This window comes from Scardinius erythrophthalmus (genome assembly GCF_964197995.2).
Source record: "Scardinius erythrophthalmus genome assembly, chromosome: 21".
Lineage (NCBI taxonomy): Eukaryota > Metazoa > Chordata > Actinopteri > Cypriniformes > Leuciscidae > Scardinius > Scardinius erythrophthalmus.
In genome coordinates, this window is record NC_138241.1 from 17,518,891 (window position 1) to 17,539,232 (window position 20,342).

A 20,342-nucleotide genomic window follows, 5' to 3' on the forward strand; every position below is an offset into this window, starting at 1 on the left:
CAGCTTCACCTTGAACTATGGAGTTTACCATGACTTAGGACCATAGTGTCTTATCTATCAAAAATGCCTTTATATATTTTATATACAGTGGCAAGAATTAATTAGTTTCTTTCAAATTATTTTGATAATTGATTCCTCCATAAAATCTGATATGATGTTTATTCAGCTCACAATTATAGCTAAACATAATCTGACTAAACTAATGACACTCAGACTTTTCATACTTTTATTTAATAAACTGAGTAATCATTCACAGTGCGGGCTGGAAAAGTAGATTCTCCTTTAGCATGCATGCATATAATATTACCATAAGCAGTTGCATAAGCAGTAATTAAACCATTTCACCTTTGTACACCTAAACAAATCATGTGCCACTGATCTGTTTTTTCCTCTGGTAAAATAGTGTTTTGATGATGATGTGATATGTGGTTTGGGAAGGTTTGATGGTTCGATCCCCATGAGAAGTTATTACCACCTTGCCCTTGAACAAAGCACTTAACCCCAGGTTGCTCCAGTGGGATTGTCTTGTAATAGACTCATGGCGCTGTATATGTCAAAAGTTGTGGAAACGTAACTGGCCCTGGTTGTGTGGAAATAAACAGTTTGCTTCTTCTAAAAAATAACACACTTAACAGCAGCTGATAGATTTCCCTCCGACAGGTGGCAGTGTTGCGCTTGAGAAGCACAGTTGTTTTGCAATGTTTTTGCCTTTGGCCGGTTGTGTTTGATGGTGCTCTGTGTAGCAGCCTGTGGTGTTGTAAATGGAGGTTTTCAGACTGTAGCAGGAGTCTGGGGTCAATTTCAGGCCACAAGCTGGAACTGTCAGAATGCCACAGCATAAGCTCATTGGTATGAGAGACTATTACCTCGGTCTTGCTCCTGCACGTATATGTTTGTGAAAGCGGATAGGGAAATTGGGAAATAGTCCGTGATGCTTTCGGTTTTTCTCTCTCATTTTTTTTGTCTTTTGCGTCACATCACCTCCCTCCCTGTCTCATTTACACACATACACACCCAAATCTATGAAGCGGAGAGCAAAACGGAGATGGCAGATGGTCACGCATACTCTCTGAGCTTTTAGCTGCTCATCTGCTCCAGTCCAGGCAGAAAGACATGAGCCACAAAGGGCCAGATAGCCCAGACCTCTATTTAGCTATTACTCACTTCCTTCCATGCCAGCATGCCAACTGCCTCTCTGACCATCCTGCTTTTATCCAATCGAATTCAGTGTGCACGTGTTGGGGGTGACAGAAAGTTGAGGAAATATCCTGGCCTCGTCAAGCCACCTAACAGCATGGGGATGAGCCGTTGATGCATCAGCTGAATTTAATTGCAGATAATTACTTCAAATAGCACTTCGCCAGGGCTGTTTTCTCAAAACCCCAACATAATGAGCGTCTTCGCCTCTCAACTGCTTATTCTTCGCCACCTTTTTCAAGTGCTTTGGCATCTTTTTTGATGGGAAAGTGTTGTAGTGAGAAAGAGACAGCCCACAAAGAGAAGAACAAAGGCACAAGTCTCAAAGCTCATTTTTATTTTGGTCCGCCTCTGAGGTTGACTGAGAAACAGAAGATTTAACAATGCAACGCGGTTTTGCGAACCCCAAAAGGCAGATGGCTGTTTATGGCTGTTATTTTTTCCTTGCAAAGGCAAGCGATTGCATATTAAGCATCTGTTGTCTTGTGTGAATGTCGTATTATATTAGTGGCAGACAATAAAACACAAGTAAATGAACAATACATAATATTAAAGTATCAAGATCAATTAAGATTCAAATAGAATTTTTGATAACACTTTAGGGTCCAATTCCACTATTAACTAGTTGCTTATTAGCATGCATATTACTGGGATATTGGCTGTTTATTGTTACCTACAAAGCACATATTAATGCCTTATTCTGCATGACCATATTCTACATCTCTTAATCCTACACAATAACTAAACTCAACAACTACCTTACTAACTAATAATAAGCAGTAATTAGGTGTTTATTGAGGCAAAAGTCATAGTTAAAGCTACACTGTGTACGATTTTCTCCCATCTAGTGGTGAAATTGTATATGACTACCAACTGAATATTACTTTCTAACCCCTCCCATTCCGAGGGCGTTTTAACTCCTACGGTGGCCGTATTATTTCAAATCTGCCGCGAGTAATCTCCCCCTCGCATTCGTCACGGTGCCACTGTGTGTAAAAACACGAAAGGCGAAGCTTGAATTTCCAGGTATGTCCCTCTTTGGCTAATGTATTTTCAAGATGGAGGCGCAACATGGCTTCCGCCATTCGAGCGACTCACTCGTACTGTATGTATTCTGAATGGCAGATTCTACGCTTGCGAGAATACTTGATTAGTTGGTAGAAGTAATTACACATTAATGAGCACATATCATTTTGAAAGAACAAAGTGTTTTTTGCTAAGAATCAACTTAAAAAATGACATACATGTAGCTTTAATAGTGAGTATTAGACCCTAAACTAAAGTGTGAACAAATTTGTATATTTATATATTTTTTAAAATTAAGTAAATGTGAGTTGTTCTTGTCCAGAGGTGTTCTGATTGTTTTGAATGTGTGGTTGCTAGGTTATTGAGACTCTGATATTCTGGTCCCTCCCTTCTTTAGGGCAAGTGTATAAGATGCTTTTGACAACTAAGATCGTCACATGCCTCTCTCAAATAAAGTATTGTTGATGTCCTTAGCACAAGTAGGACAAGCTATGTGCCAAAGTTTAGTACTTAGGGTAAAGGGTTTGCTCAAATCCCTTTGAGAAATTGAAATAGTGATGCTTGCCCAATATGATGTAACACATTTTATGAATGTATGTTTTTAAATTATTAGAAAATGTTGTCATATTACATGTCATTCATTTGAATCAGTTCAGTGTCTTTTTGAACATGCAAGGTGAAAAGGTTGAACCAAAAGATGGCACTGTAGCACTTTGATGTTTCTTGTTCCTCCACTTGGACTTGAAGCAATGAAATAAACAGAAGAAAGTCTACCCGTGGTTTATATTTAATTTTCAAACTATTTAGATTACTATGTCATCCAGCCACCATAAAAACTGCTTTAATGATGTTGAAGTCAACATGTGGCAGAGTGAAGGGAGGGGGTTTGTGCAGCAGATGATTAAAATGGCTTCTCTTGGTGAAGAAATATTAACAGAGATTATGCATCCCGTGCTTTGCGGTTTCTCTTCCTCAATAACTCTAATGTCTGCAGTGGCCACCCAGCGTGTGTATATGCACAGTTGGAACAATGGCCATACATAATGGTCAAATGTATGTTCTCAGAGTGATGGACATTGAAATACGTCAATGTAATAAGGATCCTTTCTGTGAACGAAATGCCATTTGTGGGTTTGTTCATGTAATTAAGGGGATAGGATGGCCACTGACTAAATTATATTGTAGTATGCCAAATATTTATCTAAAAAGAAACTAAAACTAAGCTTAAATTAAACACAAACATTCAGTTTAGGGGCTAACTGGATATCATATTGTATATATGTAGATTTAAAAGGGACAGTTCACCCAATATTAAAGTGTTAAGTTTGAAGAAGATCTTTTGAAGAACATTGACGTCAAAACAACATTTAACCTCATTGACTTCCATTCTATGGACAAAAAAACAACAAAAACAAACCCTGAGTCATTTTTCATAGTATGTTCTGTTTTGTTCCACAGAGGAAAGAAGTAACATTGACAGAATATTCATTGTTTGATGAACTGTTCTTTAAGTTGATTGTGTCTCATGGGGATCCAACTACAAAAAATACAAGTCCAGTTTACACCATATAACTAACTCTGTGTTGTATTTACAAAATGACTTTAATCTCCTAAAGCTCTCAGTCAATCAAATTGTTGTTCATGTTGATAGTGACCCTGACCAGGGAGTGCTAAGCAGAAAGGAAAGCTGGCGGTCTGTCTCTAGTGAGTGCAAGACCTCTGAACACATGCCAAAGGTTGATGAAGTGTTTCAGAGCATGTTGCCTTATAGTACATGAAATCAATAGAAAAGCTGGCCAAAACGAGAACTCCTTTGCGTCAGGGTTATAGTATTATAGTTATTAGAACTAAAACAATAGATAAAAAACAGTGAAGTACATCAAGGTACATTACCTTGATGTACTAAAACTGAAAAAAGCTAATAAATGGCAAAAACATTAAACAAAATTACTATAACTTCAACAAAAATAAAAATTGATTTAAAAATCAATGTATCTCAATACTAGTGCAAATCAGTTGTATATAACAAGTTAATTCAAGAAGCCCAGACCATTGAGGTTCATTGCAAGAAAATGCTACGGTCCTTAATTAAGAGATTTTGATTAGTCACATATGGCGGGATTAATCACAGAGCATCCAGTGATCTAATTAATATGGCCATGTTGTTATTCTTTTCTTCGCTGTTCGGTTGGGGTTCCAGTTGCTAGCTTGCTAACAGCACATGGTGTGGTCTCAGTGGGTGTGATGAACGGAATGAACAGGATGCTAACAGACATGCAAACAAGTGATGTGTATCCACAAGATGGATACTTGTCTCTATGTGACAAACGAACAGCAAGGACACAAGATGTGCAAGCAGTCTGGACCTCTGAATGTGTTTAATGAACTAGCTAAAGCTATTCCACTTGTCTTTTGATGAGCGTAATTGCTTCTTGAAGACATTTGATGAATAAAAAGGCATCACATTTCAAAGATATCTTTTTGATCAAACTTTTATCCCTTTGAAATGAACTATTAAGAGTTATTTGAGAATAAAAGGCCAGCTGTTAATATCCCTTACTTAACCAGAAGTGAGACTTTCTTCAGAAAGGTCACCACTAAGAATAGTTTTACATCAGCTTATATGTTGCAGCTTGGACATCTTGATATTTTATATATTGTAATAGATGGTAGTTTTATTTGAGCTCATAAAATCTCTTTTCTGACTCCTATTTCAGTGTTCACTCTCTTTCAGCAAGCTCAGGGTTAACTCGGTTGATGTGAGTTGATTCGCTACTTCGCAGGAGTAAATTGATGCTTTTAGAGAGTGACGGCAATTCTCTGGCTCTGGAACGTAAACAGAATCTTAATTCGCTTTTTGAGGCAGATTTGGAATGCAAAGTTATGCAGCTGCGCCATTGTAGATTGGTTACAGGGGTGGGAGGGGACAGCGGTTAATAAGGAGATGTGGTTGAATAGTGGACTCTCAGAGAGAAAGAAAGTGAGTGTGAGGGGAGAGTGTGTGAGGGAGGGAATTTTCTTCTGTCCAGTGGCTGTCCCAGTCTTCGGCAGCTGGCGAGGTGATGTGCCCTCGTCGCATTTGTTAATTTAGGAGTGCTCATACAGAACTGAAGGGAATAGGAGGATTGATGACAGATATAGCAGCCTAACCGGGGCAGTTTATCTTCCAGTCGATTGTGCCATTTGTTTTCATTTCGGAAAAAAAGATGCATCAAGTCCCTGGAGCCACACACACACACACACACACACACACACACACACAATAACACAAGAATAACACAAGCACTTATTCTCATCTTGGCTCTGAAAGAGTATTTATTTATATATTAACTTAAATGTCTTTCTGTCCTCCTCCCACCCTTCCTATTTCTCTGAATTATTTTTTTTCCTCTCGCTTCTTTATCACTTTCAGTGTTTATTAAAATCCACCCTTAATTATCCATAACAACCTTTTAATTGCAGTGTTGTGATTGCAACACATTCTTTTTTTTTCAGCTTTGGATAGGTGTGAAATACCTTCAGATAATAAAATTGGATGGACAGGAACAACAAATGGCAGTAATTAAGCGTTCCTTTAATGAGTTCTGCGAATGTCCACCTGATGAAATGAATATATAATGTAGTGTTTCTTCAGTGGATGTCACATCAATCTGAGAACCATATCAAGCCGTGAAAAGAAAAAGGAACATAAGCTTTCATTGGTGAATCCGCAGTTGGCCAACATGGACCTCAGTACATATTAGTATCTCGGTCTATGTGAAGGCAAGGCAAGTGTAAATATGAATATTGCTCATATTCAGGGTAGTCAGGGATTTGAACAGACTGCTAATGCTGAGTATTAAACTTCAGCTCATAACCCGTCTCGTTTGTGATGCATACATAAATGATACCCCAGATCATGTGGCTTGTTGAACAGAGTTGTGTTGTTATTTTTCTAAGTGAACAGATTATAAAACAGGTGGGAAAATCTCAGATTTGAAGAAGGGATCTGAGTCATATTTAGGGACCACAATAAAATAAAGATTTGTGAAAAGTCTTGGCTACTATCTAAATTCCACCAGAACATCAATCGCAACAACTTAGCTACCTTCTAAAACTTATTTCGTAGCAACTGCATGGTAATGCACCTCAGTATCCTAGCATCATGACAGCTACTTTTGCATGGGTTAGCATTATTCATGCAAGTTATTCCTTGTTAACGCAAGTGTCAAAGCGCAAAGCGCAAGTAACTTTGTGGGCGGGTCTTGGCGCTGTTGCTATTTTCCCGGCGGGATAAATGACTCTTGCGCCAGGCGCAAATGTAAAATGGGTTGGTCTGAAGCAGCTTCATTATTCATAGGTGTGGTTTGGGCGTAACGTGAAATAAACCAATCAGAGCGTCATCTCACATTCCCTTTAAGAGCAGGCGCGTTTGTTCTAAAGCGGATTCCTATTATAACGGCGGATTTGCCAGGCGCGCGCCAGGAGCGGTTCACAGCCGAGGAGAGCAACGCTCTCGTCAGGGAGATTGGGGATGGAGAAACCCACCCAAATTAACTTCGGTTAAAAAGGCGTATGATAATTTGGGTAAATGTGTAAGCTAGATGTATGCTTTTATAATAAATTGTCTATCTATCTATCTATCTATCTATCTATCTATCTATCTATCTATCTATCTATCTATCTATCTATCTATCTATCTATCTATCTATCTATCTATCTATCTATCTATCTATCTATCTATCTATCTATCTATCGTAATAATGTATGATTTGCAAAAATGAAAACTGCTTCTTCTGTGTAGATGAGAGAATCAAAGTGTATGCACGTTGTGCACACACTACATTGATTATGGCCAAGCATGCGCCCTTAAAATAGCATATGAATAACATGCGCAACGCGCCACTGACTTTAAACTATTTTTTCCTGGTTAGTGGCGCAATTCTTTTCTAAACCTGCAAAATAGCATGAAGGAACGTTTGCGCCGGAACACACTTCCTTTTTTGCGCTGAACCGCCCAGGGAGCGCAAGTTCATTCCCTAGTTTAGCGACGTGCTTCTGTGGAGGGAAAAACGCGCTTTGCGCGGGTGCAAAATAGGAATGAAACATGCGTCGGTGTACAAAGTCAATTGCGCTGGGTGCAAGATAGGGCCCTTTGTGTTTAAATGTCTGTTTTTTCTGTATTTTTCTATGACATCGCTGTTGAAGAGTAATTAGCTGGTGAAGTGGATTTACTTATTGTAGTTAACAAAAGTTATCATGGGCATTGGAATGTTTGAAGCAGATGTCATAATAATGTCAGTAGACTGTAGTGTTGTCACGATACTGGAATTTCTAGCTTCGATACGATACCTTGAAAAATATCGATATTCGATACCACTTTCAATACCACGTGGAAAACTGCCATATATAGTGCCATACAGATAATTTGTTATCGCATAATTTTTTGATAATTTATCATTTAACTTAATAATTTTGTTGTCATAGCTTACACACAGCACAGGGAAGCTTTATTTGAATCGTTGAACTACATATAAAAAATAAAAAAAAAGACGAGGAAACAGTCGGTAATAAAATAAGAACAAATAAACAACAGGGTCTAACAGTATATTTAGGTAGAATACTACAGAAATCAAATGTAAGCAATCAAATGTAAAATAACACTGGATAGTTTTCATTGTTAATAAAATCTTACCTTCATGTTGTGGAAATACAAACCGGAAGACCGGACACAATGAGCACAGTGCTGAAAAGGGGCGGGGCTACATTTAAGATCTATACTGCCCTATATCATTTTACCAAAACATACCACCTCCTGCTTTTTCCTGCCCTCTCTCTTTCTCTGTCGTTTTTATAGTCGGTGCACTATTTTGCAGTTCTTATCCTCTCTTGATCTCTCAACCCATATATTTTAAGAGCTCCTTTTAATCTTCACCCAGTGCATCTGCCTTGTTTTCAGACCACATTGCCTCAAATTGAAGTCTTGGGCACCAAAACCACCTTTAATTTGCCAAGAGAGTGAAATAAATTAGAGGTTTTATGATCTCAGCCAGATCTCATTTGCTGCAGAAGTTTAGAGTGCATGTAATTGTACACACACCATTTTTTAAAAAGTTCTCGGGGGCAGAAGGTACCTTGCTCCAAGGCTAAACAGACATGCAAAAAAACTGTCTCTCTCTCTCTCTCTCTCTCTCTCTCTCTCTCTCTCTCTCTCTCTCTCTCTCTCTCTCTCTCTCTCTCTCTCTCTCTCTCTCTCTCTCTCTCTCTCTCAATCTAATGAAGTCTTGGAAGAATTCATTTAATTAAGTGTGGAGAGAAGACCCTCCACACAATCGATGCTTCTCCCTCTTCGTTAGGAGAAAAGGATTTCGCTCCATTCGCTGCTGTCAATGAGGTGGAAATAGACGCATTGCTCTCTAGCCTGAAGAGGCAGAGAATGAGAGGAATGGAAGATGAGGGGGAAGAAGGCCACATTTGTTAAGAAAAAAAAACGCTGCTGGTAAGGTTATTGTCATGCAGGGTGGTTGTGTAAACGCAAGAAGAAGAAGATGAATGCAATAAGGTAATATTTAATAAATCCTACGGGCATTTCGAACAGGAACAGAGCAACATACAACACGTCCACAATAGATGACACCTGACACCGAACTGAAACAGAACTGAACATATATACAGGTGATAATTATGGTGATTGTTGATTGCATAGCTGAACATAATTAGTGTCCGTGAAAACAAATGAGTGACGAAGGCAGACGATGGCAAGTGCAAACTAACGTGATTGTGACAGTTATTTGATCGTTTCAAAGTGTCTAAAAGGAACAATTTCAATTCTGAGAAATGGTGCTTTTCCTTGAAAAGTAAATGAGTAAACAAGTTTGAAACAATATGACTGAGTTAAATCACTTGCACACACACACAGGCACAAGTTTAAAAGCAGTTCATTTTGTGCAATACAGAGTTCCTCAGAGAATGAAAGACATTTGTGTCCTCAGGTCAGTGAGCACAGTGAACCAAAGCACATTAACTTTCATTCTGAAGAGTGAACCTTTGGTGCTCCAGTCTCCAAATCTCTGAATTAATACCAACACTCTGCCCAAGTCCATGACTCCTTTCAAGATGTCCTCTGGCCCTCTCCTATTTTAAATGCGTCCTCACGGACATATTGGTATGCAAGTGTTTTTCTTTTTGTTGTGCTGCTTCAGTATGCGCAGGGCATCCGAAGGTCTTTTCTCATTGTTCAGTCAGGTGGGTTGTTGTCATTATTTCTTTTCTCGTATTGGAAACAGACGCGTGTTCCCCGGTGAAAGCACACATTATTCAAAGCAGAGTACTTATTTGATGAGGCATGACACTCTACCATTTTAGTGATGTTTGCATACGATGTGGATGGCATAGAAATGTTTCAAAGTAAGATAGACCATGAGAAAATATAGGAATACACAAAATATTTTTTTTGAAGTTATACAATAACTTGAAGTGTATACATTCCTAAAATACACTATAATACATGAATCACATCCAACCAATTACACCCCTTTTCCTTAAAAGCTGAATTGTTTGGTATCCCTGCAGAAAAGCAAAAAACAGCATATGATGTTCTTGGATGCTGACATGCTGGTCACAAGGTTACTTAACTATAGCACTACCAAACTAGTACTAACCAAAAAAAAAAAAAAAAAATAAAACCCCACTGAGCGGAAATTCATACTGCTCTAAGCTTGTCTTTTCAACAAGGGTTTTTACAAATGTAGTATGTCTAGGATTTGCATCCTGAAAATGAACATGCTAAATCCTGCATGCCGAATTTATTTAATATGTGCTTCGCCAATGTGATAATCGCTCCCTTGGAACCAACATTCTCAAAGTAGCTGATGCATTAATCTTTATAGACTATCTGCGTGCACCTTCACAGATGTCACTTGGCCTTTGAAGAATATGTGTGCTTTGATGTGCTTTTGAAGTGCCTCCCATCTCTGTGAAGAATGAAATAAGAGGAGTAGCATGGACACGTGCTACCATATTTAAGAAAAAAAGACGCCCCGCACAGCAGAATCATTTTTCTGCTTCTCATTACCGTTCTGTGAAGGGCTGTTCAAATGCCATTAAATACATATTTATATGTGTCCCCCTCTCTCCAATCCAACTCCAATGGATTTTTCCTGGGAATATTGATTTAACTGTGACTTTTAAAGTTTATGACAGGGAATGTTGGTGTTGGACTGTAATGATTTTTAATTAAAACATCAACGCTGTGTTATATCACAGTATCAATCATTAAGCCATGCATAGAATAGTGACAATTTCAACATTTTTCACATGGATCTATGAATTCCTCGTCTTTAGTGGGCAAGGCCTGCATTCAAAACATATTTTGTAGCCAGATATGTCAAAAAGATGGTGTTTTATTTATTCTGTATAGCATTATTTTTAATCTAATTAGCATTTTTCTATCAGCTTATTGGATTGTTGTTGCTAAGGATGCACCCCCCAAGTCTTTATACATTAGTAGTGTCACTCCTCAAATACCAAGCTTCTTTTAGTAGTCTTATTTTCTGAACACGTAAAGTATTGGTTGTTGTAATGTGTCCTTGTTTTAACAAGGTTCAACAACACGTCTATGTGATGGGGTTTGGTTGAATTTCCTTTTACAAACTTTGAGAGTTTGAGATGGACCCATAGTGATCTAAAAGATTTATGGTGTTTTCTTCTCATTTTCACATCGCTCCCTCTCTCCCAGCATCCCCATTCCCCCAACCTTTCGACATATAGCCAAAGCCAGATATTATTCTGCTTGGCCTTGGGGCATGAAGACAAAGTCATAAACAACACACACACTGTTTCCTCTGCTCGGATGCTTTACAATTAAATGTCTGTCATTTCAGATTTATGCTTTGGTCCCGCTTCTTTAAACATATTTTAGAGGTTTTTGTTTTTTTTTCTCTGATGGTTTAGCTCATCATCTTTCTTGCCAACCCCCATCCATCTCATCTCATCTCTTTCTCTCTGTTTTCTTTTATGATTCTTATCTAGGAAGATACAGTAGCTCTCAGAAAAGAGGGTATTGGTGTAGTTCTTGATTCCCAAATGCCCTATTTAATCTGCATTGATGAAGATCTACTCAGCACAGGGGTTGTTCTCTATCATTTAAAGGTAGGCAGCACCTCTTCATAACGTAGAGCCAACATGTACTGTACAGTTGAACTCTTCTCCCATTGATGTGATGTTGCTTGTCAGTTTTGCCCAAGTGACATTTTTTTTGTCAAAAACAAGAGTATTGGTTGAATCTATATTTGCTGTTATGGGGTTTCTAAACATCCCCCTGTTCTGCGGTTTAGGAAGGTAAAACTTCAGCTGGGACTGGAGGAACCAAGCCAGAGCAGGATATAGGTTTGTATTCTGTCCGCATCGATTTTGTTCCTGACAGGAAGCTGTCGGCAATGTCAGACCTTTTTTCATTTTGAGCTTTCTCTGTTTTGCAGTTCTCCACGGTGAAGCTCTTCAGAGGGAACACTGTGTGTTTGAGAACCAGAGAGGAGCGGTCACACTCGTGCCGTTACCAGGAGCCAGATGTGCAATCAATGGGGTGGAGGTGACCCAGCCATACCTTCTGACCCAGGGTAATAAACTGTTAAGTCTCATTTTTGTAGGATCTGTGACAAACCATTGCAGTTCATGCTTTACTTTTTACTAGTTAAAAGGGTGTTGTTAGGCATATCATTCAGTATTATCAATATTATCAACTTTTTTTCCATTTAAAGTCTGAATTGTTTTTTTTTTTTAAAGAAGTCTATTATGCTCACAAAGATTTATTTGAACAAAATATACCGTAAAACTGTAATATTTTGAAATATTATTACAATTTTATAGAACTGTTTTTTTGTTGTTGTTTTAAAATTTAATTTATTCCTATGGTCAGCAAAGCTGAATTTTCAACAGTCATTACTCCAGTCTTTAGAGTCACATGATCCTTCAGAAATAATTTTTAATATGCTGATTTGTTGCTCAATAAACATTTCTTAGTCAAGTCACCTTAATTTATATATAATACAAATTGTTTCAAAGCAGCTTTTCAGTTATAACAGGAAAATAATGCATTTCGGCTGTTGTTCAGCTGAAGTCAGTACAGTGTTGATTCATTTACATTGTAAAGATCATCAATTATTAAATTAGTTCATTTCAGCAGTTCTGCAAAAAATGATGTCATCGCCCAGCTCAGTTCAGTTCTCATACAAAAGCATCAGTTCAGTCTGATCAATAATATTGTTGAATATTAAGCGTCCCCAACTAAGTAAAGCCAGAGGCGATAGCGGCAACTGTTATTATTATCAATGTTCAAAACAGTTGTGCTGCTTAATATTTTGTGGAAACCATGATTTAAAAAAAAAATCAGGATTCTTTGATGAATAGAAAGTTTAAAAAAACAGCATTTATTTTATATATTTAAAAAAATAAAAGTAACAATGTACATAACAGTATAAGTTTTTACTGTCACTTATGATCATTTTAATGCATTCTTGTTGAAAAGTGCTTCTGCCAAGTAATACAGTAGTATACCCTGGCTGTAGGCAGTTTATGTACTCCATGTGAGTCAAAGACACAACACAGTGGCTTATTAATATAAAATTCAGTACATGCAGTATATGGGTACAGATTTGTCTATTAGCTATTAACAGCAGCTTTGAATTGGAGTCATCCAATCAGATTTGATGTCATACCTTAACTGTACAAGCAAACAAATATAGAAAATATGAATCATGTCAAACTCTGGTTTTAACTGGAATTCAAAGAAGCTCTTTGAGTATGTCTGCGTCTTGCCACTTCAGATCTCCTCTCTACATTCCTAGGCCCGTGGAGTGCAACAGTCCCGCCCTACTGCTTCTATCCTTGTACATGTCCACCAGCGTGACTCTCATCTCAGAGTGAGACTCGTGGCACTTCCAGAACAGCCTAACATGACTGAGGTTAAGACTCTGGCGGACAAAGCACCCGACCTGCAGTTAATTGGCTGATGAAACAGATAGAGTGCAGAGGGGTTTTGAAGTGCATGTGTGGGATTAACCTTTCAAAGAGGGTAAAACCTCCAGAATTCAGACAAAACAGGCTAGATCTATTCTGGGTGTAAGATAAAAAAAATAAAAAAAAAGGAGAGAGAGAGAGAAGCCAACTAAAAAGGAGGAGACTCAAAAGAGAGTGGGAAAACCATGCTAGTCTCCTTTTCACAAATTTCAATTTGCCAATGTTCCCCTCTTTAGACACGGTGGCATCTGAAGCCATTTCCTTTGAACAAATGATAGTAATTTCCACAGCAACCATGGCCCAAATCCATCTGATGCAGGCTTTTCAAGGGCTTTGTCACCCCTTGGATGTCATTAATAGAGGCAAGATTAGTTTTTTCACTCCAAAAAAAAGGGGGGAGAGAAAGAGAGAAATGGGCATCTGCTCGGAAACCCATCGTTCTCACAATCCCCAGAGAAAGTTGTGTTTCAGTAACGTTATGCATAAAGTGTTTACTAGAAAAGGAAAAAGACAGGTTGGCCACATGTTCAGGATTGTCTATTTTCCCATCTATCTGTCATCATTTGTTTTTGCCAGATTGCTTATATTTAGTTGTTATTTTAAATGTATGCAGTTATTTACCATATAAGAGTATTGTTGGGTAAACTGTCGGTATATTGTTTAACAGATCTTGCTTATTGCTGCATTTTTCACCATTAATGTCTATATTTCTGTTTGTCAGGTGTGAACATACAACTTGGAAAGGCCACCATGTTCCATTTCAATCATCCTCAAGAAGCAGCCCAACTCCGGGAGAAACGCAAGGTGGGGGGAGAATCATTCTCTTTTGAAGCTATTGTGAAAAATTATGTATTTAAAACGCTGCTGGATAAAGGGTGAGCACAATTACCAACTTATGTTAAAAAATGCAAGTCATCAGAAACTGCTCTCAGTTGTAATTGCTATGCCAGTTGGCTGTGTGCTTCTCCATGCAAGGTAGAACAGGAGCTTTCTTCTTCAAAGAGGCACATATACACTTCCCTCAAGCTAAAATTATGAATCCCTCTTGGTATGTTTGCAAAGTACCAGTTCTCTTTTTTTTTTCTTTTTTTCTTTTACACCTTTTTTCTTCATTTCCTCAGAGAGGTAAAGTAATTGTGCACCTCAGTGTCTTCTGATAAGAGCCACACGTCTCTGTTGTTGGTTTGCGAGTATGCACCTTTCCTTCCTCTGTCTTACTTTCTCCTCAGCCTCTGACACTCTCTCTAACTTTCCCTCCCTCTCTCTGTCTCTCACTGCTGTGACAGGTAATTAAATATTTCCTGACTGTTAAGTCTCTCATTGTAAAGTTAGACAGCAGCTGTTTCCTCTTCTGTGCACGGAGATTACAGCGCCTTCTCTCTGCGTGAACTATTCTTACGCTCACAAACAACTGTTAACTTGCCTCACGGAGCTCTCAGTGGCACCATTCAGTCATTTTGTGCGAAACTTAGTTTTTACTCAAACTGCTCATTTCCATATTACACAATGGTACATAATAGTTTGAAAATTGCTTGCATAAACTAAATTCATCTGAGTGTTGTTTCCATTGACATTTTGTCCCCAGATGAATCTTACGACTTAAGATGATGTAAAACTTACCCTTTTTATCAATTTGGAATGGTTATTAATCAGTGTAAATTATTAAGTGCCACGGTATAAGTTTTTCTCAATTTTAGAGGAAATACCACCTTACATGTCCAATATTCTGATCATTGTGATATTTAGTGATATTTAAGACAATTGTTTGAAAATGCAGCTTACTATATATATATATATATATATATATATATATATATATATATATATATATATAGTAAGCTGCATTTTGTTTTCAAAAGATTAATATATATACACACATTATATATATATATATATATATATATATATATATATATATATATTTATATGTGTATATAATGTGTGTATATATATTAATCTTTTGAAAACAAAGTTGCACAATTAATTTACATAAGGTGCTTCTTAGAACATATTAGACCGATTCAGATGTCTAAACTTAATCATTCGTCATTTCTGAACCAGTGTGACCCAAAGTAAAACACAAAGGTAGTTTATTTGTAGCATGTTTCAGATGCTCTTATCCATACAGTGAAAGTGAACCATAACCATAGAATGATTTTCAAGGAAAGACTTTAGTGAATGTCTTCATGCATGACTTCTGTTTTGCCCGTCACCTTCCATTTTCATTGAATGGAAAAGAGCAGCTCAGTCATTCTGCTAAAGATCTCCTTTTGTGTTCTTTGGCAGAAAGAAAGTCATACGGGTTTGGAACAACATGACGGTGAATGACTGATGACAAAAAAAATATTTTTGTGTGATCTATCTCTTTAAACTTTCATTCGAACAAAGACAGTTTGCTATAAAAGGTGTTTTATTTCCATGCTCATTGAGGCACATTGCAATCATGTTTACTAGTCTCCTTGCATTCTGCTCTCTCATTTCGATCTGAATGATGGTGATTTGTAGTGTTTTCTAATAGCATGTTTGCTTTAATTAGTGTGCTGTAATTGCGGTGTGTTAGAAACAGCTGTCTTTCTGTTGTGAGAGTGGTTTTTACCACAGTGCTGTGTGTCTATGGATGCTCAACCATCCATTTGTGTGTGTGTGTGTTTGTTCTCCCCAGTCTGGGCTCTTCGTGTCGAGTGACTCTACTGCGTTCTCCGTGGACACTTTCAGTCATTTCAGGTGAGTACACCTGCTGTGAGACAGACTGTGCTGTATCCCCATCCATCCTCTGATTCATTATGTTATATAACGTTTAGTCAGCACTGTAGCTTTATCTTCTTCCACAAGACATTTTGCACACCACTAATCCTGGAAAATTTTACTTTTATTGCTTCACTTATTACTTTTTATATACCTAAACGTGGACTAGATGGATATAAATTGTCATATTTAGGACACTTACTTTCTTCCAGGATGAGATTTGAGACCTGTTCACATCTAACAACATGGAAGTATAACATATTTATAAAGACTTTGCAACTTCACATGGGGTTTGATGTGAATTTTGTCATTCTCTGAAGATGTGAATTGTTCATCATTCAACCAAAATAATTGACCTAGCCTCTGATGGGGAAAAAATAGCAACATCCTCTGTTTTGTTCAAGTTTTTCAGTCAATGTTTGTCCTGGGACTGTACATTTAAGTGACAGTTCAGGGTTGTGTAAAAAACAAAACAAAAAACACTTTTGTCACTCTTTTTAGATTAAATTGACCTTTTCTATATATATCCCTAGCTAACATTTTCAGTTCTGGTTTCAGGTTTTGAGTTGAATTTGAATTCAAATTCATTTGAATTCATTCCACACATTTGACTAATTTCTTTTTTTGGCTCTTACTTGCAGTGGATTGCTAATACAGTGCTATATCAGATATGAACAATAATAATTGTAGAAAAACAATTACATTACTATGTTCAGAAATCAGTTTCAATAGTACATTGAGAACTCATGTTTAATGTGATAGTTTCATTCTTACATCTACTATATCTATAATACAATATATTTGTTAGTCCCGAGATTCTTCTTCAAGTTAGTGAAGAAATACATAGATCCTATACATAAATACAGGTTTCCCTAGTGGTGGTAGAACTTTTCTAAAGTGCCCTCGTATTGCTTTTTTTCCTCATTAAAATCAAAAGATGTTCATCAGTGATTGCATATCAAGAGCAGGGACACATTTGTGTGCATTTTGGGATTTCAGCGGAACGAATAGAGTCTCCACAACGGCATTAAGCGATAGATTGACGTGCTCGCCTGTGTGAAGACTAAGCACGAGCCAAAAGAGAACGTTCCGCCACTGATAACAGCTGCAAAGAAACCTCAGCATAATCTCAAAAACAACACATTACAGCTCCAGATCGCCTCTTATTTAACACAAATGAATGTCAACTGGATGATTTATTTGAATTGGGGGGTATCCATAGCCTGACTACGTCAGACTTTGTACTTCCGCTCAATTTCATTTCGCTTCTGTACTCAGTCTGAGACCGCGTCACAGCTTTCCGTTTTCCTCCGGCCTGAAAACAGCTTCCAATCAACGAACAGAGGGCGGGCTGAGAGCCTTGACGTAGACGCTGATTGTACCGTGGATGCGTAGATTTACTTCACATAATCTGCAAAAGTCTTTCACAGCCATGTTCACTCCGGTATTTCGCTCGATGGTTTTGTTTTCGCATCATACATGTGTTTACAGTGGAAGTTAGATGCAGCTGAGCATGCGCATAACACACGTCATAACCAAACGTTATGTGATTGGCTTACGGGTAACCAATGATTTTAAGCTTCAGACTAGCACCCCCAGGCGATAAAGAAAACATTTTTCTATTACGGAACTCCAGAGGTATTACCAGGCTAGGGTATCCATGCAGCGAGATGTTTAAAAAAAGTGATAGGGACATGTCCCGCCCGTCCCATCTGCAAATTACGCCTATGGTAATTAGTCATTTTAGTCCAGGGGTGTCCAGTATTCCTGCAGAGTTTAAAGGGACACTAGGTAACTTTTTAACCTTAACTGAACAGCTTCGGAGTCAGTGTAATGGTTATATTACTTATTTCGGGTTGAATGGTGGTGGTTTCGCACCCCCCTGGTGCCCTAGAGCGGAAAAAACGTCTCGGTTACGTATGGTAACCCTCGTTCCCTGAGTCCAGGGAACGGAGACGCCTCGTCGGGGGAGTTCCCCTGACGAATTGGGATCACGCTAGGGAGACCAATTGCCTTCGAGTGAATTAAAACGAGCCAATGAACATTGGCATGCAACATTTGCATTCCGCAGCCCGCCTACCAGCGCGGGTATAAAGCCCGGAAGCAAACATTGCATCATCGCTTTTCGCTGAGGAGCCGAACAGTGTCCAGCCCTCCGCGAAGGTACAGCAACATGGCGACGGGACGAGGCGTCTCCGTTCCCTGGACTCAGGGAACGAGGGTTACCATACGTAACCGAGACGTTCCCTTTCGTCAGCAGGGAACTCCGACGCCTCGTCGGGGGAGTTCCCCTGACGAATTGGGATCCCTACCAAAACGCCATGGTGCTGGCCCCTTCCAGCGCCCAGCTAAGCTACAGCCCTGCAGCAGTTTCCAGAAATTTTGCGGGAGCTAGCTAGGGAATCACACTGCTGCTCCACAAGACCCAATCAGTGGATATTGGATAACACTGGGAAAGCGTGCCCGTCCCCAAGGAAAATAATAATGGGGGGGGGAACGCTGCGGAAGCTGAGGCAGCCTAGAGGAAGGCCCTCAAATACACACATGTACTAACCACGTAGGGTAGTGAAACATATGGCAGTCCTTGAAGGTAGTCCCAGTCCGGAGGAGTGTGGAGCGTACTCAACAGGGACGACAGAATGAGTCTGTCAAGGGGAAGACACGGCTGAACTGCACGTGGCAATCATGGGTCACCGCAGGGACCACTGGAAAAGCACCCAGTCTACTAGCAACTCCTTACTGAAGGTAGCAGACCTGGTGCCGGGCGGTCCGCAACGCCTGGCACCGGAGGGGTGATGGAGGAACTCACGAGGTTAGCCGTTTGTTGGGTAACCAACGGAGCAAAAAGACGCACGTATCCGCTCACGGAATGGCGTCGCAAGCCGACACACCTATTCCCTCTAATTACTGGCCGTAGCGAGTACTCGGGAGGAAACCGGTTCCACACGTAGGCTATAAAACCTAGCGAACGTGTTCGGTGTCGCCCAGCCCGCAGCTCTACAAATGTCTGTTAGCGAGGCGCCTTGTGCCAGAGCCCAAGAAGCGGCAACACTCCTAGTGGAGTGAGCCCGCAACCTGGGTGGGCAGGGCTCACCCTGGGACTCATAAGCCCTGGTGATAGCATCCACTAGCCAGTGGGCTAACCTCTGCTTGGAGACAGCCTTCCCCTTCTGCTGGCCTCCATAACAAACAAAGAGCTGATCTGAGGTCCTAAAGCTTTGCGTTCTGTCTATATAAACCCGGAGGGCCCGGACGGGACAGAGAAAAGCTAGGGCTGGGTCTGCCTCCTCCTGGGGCAGCGCTTGCAGGTTCACTACCTGGTCCACAAAAGGAGTGGTAGGAACCTTGGGCACATATCCGAGCCGGGGTCTCAATATAACATGAGAAAGGCCAGGCCCGAACTCTAGGCACGATTCGTCGACCGAAAAAGCCTGCAGATCCCCTACCCTCTTGAAGGAAGCCAATGCTAACAGGAGCGCTGTCTTGATGGACAGGATATTAAGCTCCACTGTCGTCAAAGGCTCAAAAGGAGGACCTTGGAGTGCTCTAAGCACTAAAGCTAGGTCCCAAGAGGGTACAGGGTGCAAATTGCGAGGTGGATTTAGCCTCCTAGCACCCTTGAGGAGTCTGATGACCAGGTCGTGCTTCCCCACGGACTTACCTTCAACTACATCGTGATGTGCGGCTATTGCGGCAACATACACTTTGAGGGTGGAGGGAGACAGCCTTCGCTCCAACCCGTCTTGTAGGAAGGAGAGCACGACTCTGATCGGGCAAGTTCGTGGGTTCTCCCCGTGGGAAGAACACCAGCCGACGAACAGGTTCCACTTCAGAGCATAGAGGCGCCTCGTAGAGGGGGCTCTAGCTGAAGAGATAGTATCTACCACTGCCTGTGGCAGGCCATCTAGAACCTCCGCGTCCCGTCCAGGGACCAGACATGGAGTTTCCAGAGGTCTGGGCGCGGGTGCCATAGAGTGCCCCGTCTCTGAGAAAGTAGATCGTTCCTCAGAGGAATGGGCCAAGGAGGGGCTGTCGCGAGGAGCATGAGTTCTGGGAACCAAGTCCGGGTTGGCCAATACGGGGCCACCAAAAGGACCTGCTCCTCGTCCTCCCTGACCTTGCACAGAGTCTGTGCAAGAAGGCTCACTGGGGGAAACGCATATTTGCGTAAGTCCCGGGGCCAGCTGTGTGCCAGAGCATCCGTACCGAGAGTTCCCTCGGTCAGGGAGTAATACCACTGGCAATGGGTCGTGTCCGGAGAGGCAAACAGGTCTACCTGTGCGGCTCCGAAGACTCGCCAAATCAGCTGGACCACCTGGGGATGGAGTCGCCATTCTCCCGGAAGGGGAGGCTGACGTGAAAGCTCGTCGGCCACATGA

General features: G+C 40.2%; 1 protein-coding gene across 1 annotated transcript in view; it reads left to right on the top strand.

The window, feature by feature from the left end:
• Positions 1–16,187, top strand: part of kif16bb (kinesin family member 16Bb) — a gene marked incomplete at its 3' end in the record, with an annotated part of 31,879 nt that extends 15,692 nt beyond the window's left edge. The window contains exons 14-19 of the mRNA XM_081351602.1: positions 11,233–11,352; positions 11,538–11,589; positions 11,682–11,819; positions 13,940–14,022; positions 15,881–15,942; positions 16,157–16,187. Coding sequence (XP_081207728.1) covers positions 11,233–11,352; positions 11,538–11,589; positions 11,682–11,819; positions 13,940–14,022; positions 15,881–15,942; positions 16,157–16,187 — 486 coding nt within the window. The remainder of the gene's footprint in view (positions 1–11,232; positions 11,353–11,537; positions 11,590–11,681; positions 11,820–13,939; positions 14,023–15,880; positions 15,943–16,156) is intronic.
• Positions 16,188–20,342: the final 4,155 nt, after the last annotated feature.